Here is a 10,933-nt window from a genome sequence, read left to right on the forward strand (position 1 = left end):
ATTGTGAAGCCCACCCATGTGCGAAAGCTTGTAAAGCACTTTACAGTGTTATGCAGGAGAGGGAAACACATGATTCAGAGAGCCCCACTGAGGATGCAGAAAAACAACACCGTGGGATGGCGCTGGAATAAAACCCTCATGCAGAGAAGCCCCAAACCACACAGAACCCTTTGCATTGCAACAGGGAGCAACATATGGCAGGGGGGGAATTGCATTCTCCCTCCATCACCTGCCCCCGTTACTGGGAGGACTGCAGCCACGCTCAGAGCAGACTGGGAGTTCTGGGGCAGGAGAGAGGCAGGCGGCCTCAGGGTCCCTGCTCATCCAAAGGGCCTCTGCGCCCTGGTTCTGCTACCTCACCGGCATGCACAGGATGCCCAGAGCTATTAGCCGTTTCCAGCTATTCTCTCCTCCAAACGCCACAACCAGCATTCGCCCCTCCAAAGACTACAAGGGCCAGAGCCTTGTCCTTCCCTGGGTGCCCACTGGCCTGTGCTGGCGACAGGTGTGGGGTGGGCACTTCCTCTACACACAGAGGTGGTTCCTCATGCAGTTCTCCATTGCACTTGGAGACGCTTGCAAGCTGCACTGCTTAATTCACCAACGTGGCCCATGTTTCCGCAGTCGAAGAGTGAACGGTTTCTCAGCCTTTTGCATTTTCTTCCAGCTTCTCTTCCAAGCTTGGATTGGCAGCCAGGCACATTCTCAGCACTGCTTCTCTTTCTGCCATCTATTCAGCACCCTCTCGGCAAAATTCTCAGGCTCGTCTGTCGGAATGTTGCTACAGTCATATAGTGGCTCCTTTTTCCCACCCTCCTTGCAGAGGTCAGACACCACACAACTCATGTAATCCCCTTCCCACGGGGGGGTCCCTGTGTCGACTGAACCCAGCGAGGTGCATGGCAGGAGCATAGTCTTACAACCACCCCAGAACCCAACATCAAGCGATAGATTCTAGGGTGGTTTTGAAGCTAACCCTCCACACACTTCCCTGTGTTCAGACAATGCAGGAAGTTGCCCCACCAAAAGAGTAATTAGGCAAATTGTGCTGTTTGCAACCCACTTCCACACAGTGTGGGGGGAAAGCCTCCTGGTTTGGTACCTCCATAGAATTGTACCCTTAATTAACCAGTAAAGTTTCATGCTATTGCTGTATATTTTGTTTTTATTCTTGTCAAGTCTGATGTAATCCTTAGGATGAGAACATACTGGAATCATACTATTTTATTAAATTATTAAGCAAAAGTACATTAGTAATGTATTAAAAAGACTTTTAGAGGAAAGAATGGTATTCAGATATATAAATGATACAAGATCCAAAAATTTCAAACTTATGACTGTCAAGACGTATCTGAAATGAATTCATGTCACTATATCTCTTGTAGACACATTTTAATGTTTAATGAGTTATGAAGAGTGGTTTTGAGAAGATGTGAGACACCTTTTTTAAATCTACTGCCATGCAGTTAGTTTTAAACTGGTCAAAAGGTGTAAATTTTTTAAAAATACACCTACACAAAGTGCCTAAAATAGCATTCCACCAGTTACTTTGTCACAGGGAAACTCAACCAACTTGAGTCCTGAAATTTCAACAGATCTCAACATTTTTTCAAGGTTGTCTTGAAAGCATAGAGTCTAGCCACTCTCATATTGCTAACCAGAGTTTGCTTCATTTTATTTTATTTTATTTTATTTTATTTTATTTTATTTTATTGCACAGAATGACCACAGCCATTCTCACTGCCAACTCTCAATTGCGGACATTCACTATTGATAAATTGGAGAGAACAGAAGTTTGAAGAAAGCAACATGGCTGACACGCAATGGCTTCTTGCATGATTTAGGGCCCTCGTTGGGCCGGGTCACCTACCTAGCTGTGTGTAGCAGGCTCCCATCTCCAGGCCATTCCTTCCAAATTGCATCAGTAAATAACCCCTGATAAGGGCTTTAATAAACCTGCCTTTCCTGTGTTATGTGTAGAATAAACTTCTCCAGAGGTGAAGTACATAATCTAGATTAGTAAATTGAAAAGCCTATTTAGTTACTTCAGTAGAAAGATATTATTCAAGAAATTGCTCTCGCCATTTGTCCATTTCCAATGCATGGGCTTTTCCAGCACCCCTTGATTCACTGTGGCTTCCCTAACCTCACAGCCATCCAAACATTTGGCCTAGTCATCAGCCATGGAAGAAGTCCCAGGGCTGAACACATTTTCATCTGCCCTGTCATTCTGGTGCAGGCCAAGACCACATTTCTCATCAAGCTCAAACCTTTCGAAAAGGAGCTTCTTTCTCTGATTTCTGTTCCTGTTGGTATGGAAGGCAAAGACCAGGTCTATGAGGCTCAGAAGAAGGAAGAAGCCACGGAATATCCACATGGAAACCAACATGATGAACTTTTCAGCAGGCCTGGAGATGAAGCAATCAACAGCAAATGGGCAAGGGAACTCCCGACATACATAAACTTTTGGAACAAAGAATCCAAATATATAATAATCGGCAACTACAAAGCCAACCTCTATCAACAATCTTAGAAGAAGCTGAATGGCATAGGCCCTTGAAAAATCAGGAATAGCCATTCCATTTGGCCCATGGCCAATTCTCCTTCTTGATGCATCTTCAGGGGATTTCTTTGTAACTTTCTGGCCTAAAAATGGATTGATCTCTTTGTACTGATGATCAGGCAAGAAATATGCTTTCACAACCTGCCTGACCACATTGTGCATGACGTAAGCACTAAACACAGCATAAGGGAGTAGGACTGACATGGTCTCAATGACCCAGAATCGAGAGTGGGACACTGGAGCAAAATGGTCATAGCATATGTTTCTACAATGTTGTTCAGAAGTACTGCAGAAGAAGTTAAATTGCTCGTCTTGGTAGACAGGGTACGCCACAAGAAGTATCACTATCAGTCTCAGCAGGATCACATGAGTTATCCAGATCTTCCCTAGAAAGGAAGAACAAAGGTAGAGACATCATCAATAAGAGGAGTCTTACCTTGGACATTTTGCCATAAAACTCTTAGAGTACACCAAATCATTTCAGATCGGTCTGTGATTTATAAATAATAGCAAAGCTATAATTTCACTGTGTGGATCCTGAGAAAGTATGGATGGTCCTGAAAGAAATGCATTTGCCTCAGTACTTGATCATCCCGATGCATAACTTGTATCATAGACAAGGGTCTACCATTAGGACAGATTATGGAGAAACAGAATGGTTTCCTTGTGTCAAGGGTATCCAACAAGGCTGCATTTATATCCCTACAGATGATACCGTATTACTAGCAGAAAGCAGCAAAGAATTGAAATGACTCCTGTTAAATTCCCCAGGTCGACTATCCTTAAAGGCATGAATGCACCAAATACATCAACACAGCATAGAATAGCAGTAAAGTCTGCAACACACAATGCTCCAGAGTCCATGGGCTTATGGCAGGGATTGGGGGCTGAGGGCTGTACAGTAATAGTTTTGGACAGCTACTTGTTTGGATCTAAACAGACTAGTTATATCACTATTCTTTGTATTGTACTTTCCCCCAGTGTGTTGTAATATAGTCCTCAATATATTGATGGCATGTGCTAAACTTGCGGTACTGGTCCAGGGCCAGGAGGAGTGGCCTCATTGGGCAGGTGGGAAAGAGGGAGTGTCAGGGCCATCTTAATGCATGGGCCTGATGGACACTTGCCACGGGCCCCATACTAATCTGTGTATGGTAACCCTTGGAAAATTAGAAAACTTCCAAAATTAACATAGTTGTCGTGGGGGCCCCAGTACACTGCTTTGCTGTTAAGATGGCCCTGGGGAGTGTCCAATCAGGGCTCAGCAAAACAACAGGAGGAGGTGGTTCAGTTATTCTCCCAGCCTCTCCTAGCCCCCCCCCCCCCCGGCCACTTGCAAATACAGTGATGCTTCCCCTTTCCCTCTCCTTTGATAAATATATATATATATTTGCAATGTCTAGTCTCCTTTGTCCTCTTGCGGAAGAAGCAACTGGCCGAAACGTACATCAACGAAAAAGTAAATCACACTCTCTTCCATGGCCTTGCTCACACATACATCACATTAACTTCCATGGCACTTACTTGTGAGAAAGTTAGCGCAGGAAAGTGGCCACAGTTGCTTGCTTCTAGGGGGAGGGAGACAGGGCGCTGGTTCTGATGGCTTCACGCTGTGGAGTGGTGTCAACAAGCTGCACCACAGGCTCTCCCTCACCTTTCCCCTTCTCATTTGCCATAATTTTTGTAAGGAGGCAGAGGAGCCGAGTTCCCCTCCCCTGCTTGCTTGTTAAGAATCTCTGCTCCCTTGCTCTGTCAGTCTGGTGTGCCCTTTATGCCAGGTAACGGATTTAAAAAGTGAAATCCATTTCCCTGCACACATCCCTTTTCCAGCTCCCCCTTTTTCTTTTGTAATTGCTTATCTTGTGTGACACAAGTACATATTTTCAAAAGTGCTGTATTCATTAGTATGTGCCCCAAAGCATGGGATAAATGCATTCTGCATACATCCCAAGGCTGATTGCCCTCATAAACTCCAGGGGTTCCAGGATAGCTGTCCTCCAGAACAAAATACAGTGGTGCCTCACACTTCAAACTTAATTTATTTCAGGAGGTCGTTTTCTTCATTCAGGAGTCCGTTTTCAATGTTCTCCATTAGAAACAATGGAAAATGAATTAATTTGTTCCCAGACCCTAAACAATACCCAATACACCAAAAAAGGCACACACTGAAAAAGCACTTGAAAATGTTCATGCACTGAAAAGGCACTGAGAACAATCAAAAACTTGGATGCAGAAAGATGACATTTCCTCAGTGACTGCATTTTTTTTTTCATTGTGTGTGCAGTTCAAATGCAGAAGGATCATTTGTATTTTGGAATGATTTTATCTTGATTTTAGAGTTTGGACTCTGGAATGTTCAGACTTAGAGTTGTTCGAAGTATGAGGTACCACCGAAATATTAAAAGGGAGAGTATGAAATTGCCTCTTAAGATGGTTTTGCACAGCCCCCAGTGCCTGCCTGACAGAAATAAGCAAGGAATTCCTGTCAGGAAGGCACTAGGAATAGTCTTTGCCTCTGTTGGACTAGCATAGTGCCTTGAAGGAATCTAGAAATATTAGGCATACGCAATTAACTACCCAATTATCTAAAAATGCATAATAGTCTATCCAAAATGCAGCATTCTTTCCAGGTTGTTAGCGCATCACCTTTAATGTGCGTCACAATATTTTCCCAGTTCAGTGTTATGGCATGCTTTGCTTGTGTCCATTCATATGGGCGTTCTGGCATTTCTGCATTAATCAGCACATTTTAAAAACATATTATTAAAAACAATAACACAACTAAATCTTGGACTTTAAATTGAAAGGCCCAGAGTATAAGTTGGTCATGCTCAGGAGTTTTAAACTTTTTTTTTAACCTTGGCTGAGATTCCAGTTTGGAAAGGATTCCAGGAACAAGATTTCAACAGTGTAATGGGACAGAGCCAAAGACAGAGAAAGTAAAATATGTAGAACCAGATGTGCTGTTGTTAAACAAATTTGGGTATTTTTCTGTTAATCACACAGCTCAATCCTTTGCAAGTCTACCCAGAAGTAAGCCTGTGAAGTGCACAGCATACCTCTTTTGACCAGCTCTCATGCCAGCAAGACCCAGCTGGATTCTTCAATGGCCCATTGTTCCACTCTGGGGAAAGTATTCCACAAATAGAGTGCCATGACAGAGAAGGCTCTTAAGACATGGGCACCCTGATATAGAAAGAGGTGTTTTAAATGGTTGGCACTCACACCAGCTGCTTAAAACTGATAAAAGTCATCCTGGGCTTCCAAAGTCACCGAAGCCTCCAGTGATAAAGCTACATCCAGGAATACTCCCAGTTATTCATTTGTTCCTTCAAGGTTGATTTGAAAGGGTTCATTTGACCCCTTCAGGGGGTCTGCTTATCTATCAAGAACTGGCTGTACACCTGATTTCCAGACATAAAAATCACCTATCTGTTTCACTTTAATGGAGCTTTGCAACCCATGACTAAGCCTGGACACTAGCTGAGCACCTAAATGACTCACATGACAAGGAGAAATAAAGGTTGGTGTCATCAGCATATTGATGGCATCTTACTCCAAATCCCGATGACATCGCCCAGCGATTTCACATACATATTAAAAGCATGGGGTTGTGATAGATTGTTGCAGAACTTCCCCACACAAATGGCAGGGGGTCTAACAGAAATCCCCCACTGTTGTCTGCTATAACAGACCCAGAAAACAGCTCTGGACCAGTCCCCAAACCACAATCTGCAGAGTTGGTTCAGCATGATACCACGGCTGATGGATCAAAACTACTGAAAATCCCAGGATAACAAACAAGGTCACCCACTCCTTTCCCAGCAATATTCAACCAAAATCCTGGCCTATGCCCAGACCAAAATGGATCCAATTAACCCATGCCAAACAAGAGAACTTGAAGTTGAACCACAACAACTCTCAAAGACCTTGACAAAAACAGGGTATTAGCAAGACAACAGCAATTTGGCAATAGTAATACAACTGCACAACATGTTTACTTCATTTCTGTACTCCCCAGTAGCTAAACTTCTCCGGGCAATTCACACTATAAAAGAATAAAAATATAAAATGTTTGATATAGAAAATTTAAAACATTTTAAACAGATACTGAACCTGATTAAAAACATCTACTATCAATGTCCTCTCATGTGCAGTCCAAAAAATATAAAATGAAATAAAACACCTTGTAATGCCCAAATCATCCTTCAACCCCAAAAGCAAAGAAAAAGAAAAGAAGAAGAAGAAAAATTGCCAAGCTAAAGGACAGTTGGAACCCCCCCACCCCAGCTCCTTATATGGCCCTCCAGGCCATGCAGAAGAGAAGGCAAAACAGATGCCCAGGAGTAGTCAGTTTACCCCTGATAGTAACTCAGTGCAGCTACTCCCCTGGACCACAGCCTCCTGAGTTTGGGAACTATAATACTTTGTTCCCTGGAAATGCTAAGCAAACCCGACCATGCCAAATCTGTTATGAGGGTAGAGATTGTCTTCTTGAGAATTCTTGTTGCCCTAGATGCTGATCACATTCCAAGAAGCAACATCTGCAGTAGCTACTGTCACAGAGATAGCTTTGATGCAAAAAGCATCACGTTTTTGGACTAGAAAGAAATTAGAGTCTATCTAAAAAGGAATAAGCAGGTGTTAGCTATTCTCCCACAAATCAAATGGGGAGGATTTGTTGAGTAGCCATTTTAAATAATGAAAAATATAAACACATTGGTACCATAAGAATGCAGTGTAAACTGCCTGCCAAGTTCCTTCAAGAAGTGTCTATACAATGTTCATCTGTATCTTCTTGTATTACTTATTACAAGGCAATTGTGTATAGCATAGTACACTTTAATAGTGCTATCATTGTCATATGTATTGCATTAAAGAACTCTTGGAAATTCACACACAAAACCCTCTGTCCTGAGCAAAAAATAAGATGCACATTTCTAGATACTCACCAATAATTGTCACATTGTAGTTGAAGCCAATGAAGAGAAAGCAAATTATATCCCAGGTTTTCATGTTCAGCCTGGGTTGCTGGGATCCTCACTCCTTGAAGGCAGCAGGGGAAAAACCAGTGGCTTTGAATTCCACAGCAATTTAAATGGAGAAAGCAAAAAACATTGGGGGAAAATACTTAAAAGCTGGCCAGGAAGAGGAGTAACTAAATTACGCAACTCTACAGAGCAATCTGTTTCCTTCGTGAAGTTTAACAAAACAGCCTCTACTAGAGAGCTGCAGTTTAAATCAACTGTGCAGGCCTTCTGAATAAACAGAAAACAAAACATGACAAGCCAAAGTAGAAAAACAGGAGGAGGAGCCACAAAACCTGAGTAAGCCCTTAGGTCCTGGGTCAGCACCATCCCGTGGCTGGAGGTATTGCTTATATAATGGTTAGCACCAGTGCTTTTTGTCATAGAACGCACCGGAACAGAGTTCTGGGACCTTTTTTCGATGGATTTTCCAAGTTTTAAAAGTAACTTTTGAAAATTTGATGTTTGGTCCATGTGGATTTGAATTGCCCTGTCGAGCGTAGCAGGTCGGCAGCAAAATCATTAAAACGGTGCATGCGGGCTGCTTGTGTGTCGAGTCCGATGCACACGTACTTTGTCCACACTGGTTGTGGATGTGCTGCTCGGCTTGTGATTGGTCGTGTGGTCGCGCACTGAGTGCTTACTGCGGGCACGACCATTATGTTTCATTACACAGCTGACGTGTGTGGGTGTGTGTACAGTGATTGACTACGTGTGAAAGGTAAATAATTTCATGAGTTCCAGCACCATTTTTCATACAAAAAAAGCACTGGTTAGGACTATCCTACTGCAATTAAGCAGAGAACCTGTGTAGGACCTTGGAGGATCTGCCAAGCAGATTTTTTGAGTTCCTTTGCCCACTCAAGCTTTCCATTCCAAGAAGGAGCATACGTCACTGGTAACAGAGACCGGGTTCTACAGAAGTAAAAGCAATTATGGCATTGACTCTCCCCAGCGATGGCAATATACCTTTCTCCTAATGCAATAAATAAAAGACACTGTCAAATTCTTCCCTTTTTACCAGAAGTGAGAAACTACTCGCTTGGAGGGCTCAAGTCAGAAGCTGCTTACTGAAGAACAAGCAAAAGGAATTGAATAGGGAAATGAAACTACACTAGTGTGAGGTGGGGGGGGGGGGATTCTGAGAAATTAACACAAAAAGCCCCTTGCCTCCCCTTCTCTCTCTGAAACCTCAGCAGTGGTTGCAGAGAACTGGTGAGATTCCTCACCAGTGACAGTTCCTCTGAATTACCTATGGGAGGGCCTGTTCCTGGTAACCCATCCCCTTTTTAATTGCACTCTAAATATGCGCAATAGTTTTGGTAGTTTGGAAGTATTTTGGGGACATAGATACACTTGCCTGTCCACCAGGCTGAGAGGGCAGAATGAGGGTCTCTTTCAAGGTGGTGTTGTCTCTGTCTTTAGAATTTGACTAACCACCTGGTATATGTGACTATGCAAGTTTCTATACATATGGACAATTTTAAATCACTGGCAAAATTTTGCATTTTCAAATGTTATTTATATTTTTAATTGTATTTTATCACCCTATAGAAACAAAATAGACAAAAAGATAGATTACAACTAACAGTGCCAGAAACATGTAGATCTCTGAATGATTTGCAGTGGATCAGCAATGCTGTTGGAGCCCCATCATTTAGCAACATCGGCATCCACTGCAGGCTCAGATTTTGGAGGGCCCCCGAGCGAGGGCACACAAATACGTCAGCGACCCCACCTTCCCACTGCTGTAGGGAGCAGCTGCTTGTGCTCCTTGTCTGCTTACTTGACTGGCAGAGAGCAAGGGAGGAGGCTGACAGCAGTATCACCTTGGCTGCCACCTCCTCCTCACCACCCTTTGGTCTGGGCCAGAGTGAGAAGCAGGTTGTAGTGGTGAAGAGCAGGGGCAACTCCTGGGAATTCTTCCGCGTTTGGCCCCCTGCTGGGGTGCAGTCTCACCGGGTGCCCAACCAAGCCCCCATTGACTCCAGCCATGGCAACCACCAATATTCCAGCTCACTCCATGCATTTTGCTGCTAAAATGAAGAAACCGCAGGATGATCGTGAGCCGATTGTTGTGCGCGGAAGAACTGCATTCTGCTCACTTCCAGTAGTTGGCACAAAGTCTAGGGACTGAACTGTTTGATTCCCAGTGTAGGACTTTTCCAGCAGGGTCAAGTTGGAAGTTGATAGACCTTGGGAGTCTAGTTAATTTTTTAAAAATCTTGTAGATCCTGCAAGTTTGAAACTCAACAGCCCTGTCCTAGGAAAATATAGGCCAAAATCTCATAATCCAATGTATAATGCTTACATTTTAATAACTAAACCAGGTTTTTATAAGGTTTCCTAGTTTTCTTTTTTAAGATCACATTTACTGTCAGTCCAAATACCTGTCAGTCCAATAGAGCCAGCTGTTTACAAGAAATTTTGCATGCCCTAGTCAACCAATTCATTTAGTATTGATCTAAAAATTAGGAGTGTGAAACCTTCTAAAACACCAGGAAAGTAAATCACCCCTCCTACCCAAAGGTGATGATGGAAACAGGCCTGTTGGAGGAATCTTTCAGATGTCAGTGTTCGAAGACAATGGCAGGCAACCATCAAATTAGAGTCAGATAGTCTGAGCTGACTAGCACAATACTCAGAATCAGGTGCCTGAGGTGGTTTATTCACTCTGCCCAGTAGCTGGGGCAGTCTTGAAATGTCCGGGCTATGTTCAAGATGATCTTTATTCCTAAAGTTCCAGAATCATAAAATCACAGAGGTTTGCCATGAGATGTGAGTGAAGTGGCTGGTGTTTCATCTCATGAATCTCCTCCTTGGTTGGGTCGAAAAACAGGACTAGAACCAGAGTATCAGAATAGATGCCAAGGACCAACACTGAGAAAGGGAGAGAACTGAGACCCCGGCGGTGGGAGCGGGGGGAGGGGGCGGTTTGGTTCCTGGGCCCTGGGTTCTGCCTCTGTGTCCTGGAGGTATAGTGGGACATCAAAGAGGGAGCCAGTGCTGTGTGTGCTTTGAGTGTGTGCCTGGGCGGGGGACCAGGGAGATCCGGATTCTTGTCCCCACACACCCAGGAAGCTCCCTGGATGATTCTGGGCCAGTCACTCACTCTCAGTCTAACCTGCCTCCCAGGGCTCTTGTTCTGGAGTCACGTTAGCTGCTTTGGATTCCTCACAAGTGGAAAAAGGTATAAAAGCGATGTAATAGTTACGTAATAGCAATAAATATGGCTGTCCTAATCAATGTTATTCTATTGCCCCCAACATATTGTTTGGGTTTTCCAGCCAAGACCTTCTTTCTATAGTTCTTTCCCCATTTATTATTATTAGTTTGAATAATC

General features: G+C 43.5%; 1 protein-coding gene across 1 annotated transcript; it reads right to left on the reverse strand.

Annotated features, from left to right (window-relative positions):
* Nucleotides 1–1,145: 1,145 nt before the first annotated feature.
* LOC123020825 (gap junction delta-4 protein-like) lies at nt 1,146–7,921 on the reverse strand. The gene is made up of 2 exons (XM_044425011.1): nt 7,516–7,921; nt 1,146–2,949 (listed from the first exon to the last, which is right to left on the reverse strand). The coding sequence occupies exons 1-2, from the start codon at nt 7,577–7,579 to the stop codon at nt 2,171–2,173; spliced, it is 843 nt and encodes a 280-aa protein (XP_044280946.1). The 5' UTR covers nt 7,580–7,921; the 3' UTR covers nt 1,146–2,170.
* Between the last annotated feature and the right edge of the window lie 3,012 nt (nt 7,922–10,933).

The sequence above is a fragment of the Varanus komodoensis genome, unplaced genomic scaffold, assembly GCF_004798865.1.
Source record: "Varanus komodoensis strain SLA01 unplaced genomic scaffold, ASM479886v1 scaffold15, whole genome shotgun sequence".
Lineage (NCBI taxonomy): Eukaryota > Metazoa > Chordata > Lepidosauria > Squamata > Varanidae > Varanus > Varanus komodoensis.

Bases quoted from the DNA above. Each gene is read 5' to 3' on its own strand.
- LOC123020825 (XM_044425011.1), bottom strand. From the start codon at position 7,579: ATGAAAACCTGGGATATAATTTGCTTTCTCTTCATTGGCTTCAACTAC. The intron at 2,950-7,515 runs GTGAGTATCTAG...CTTCCTTTCTAG, and splicing joins CTACAATGTGACAATTATTG to GGAAGATCTGGATAACTCAT.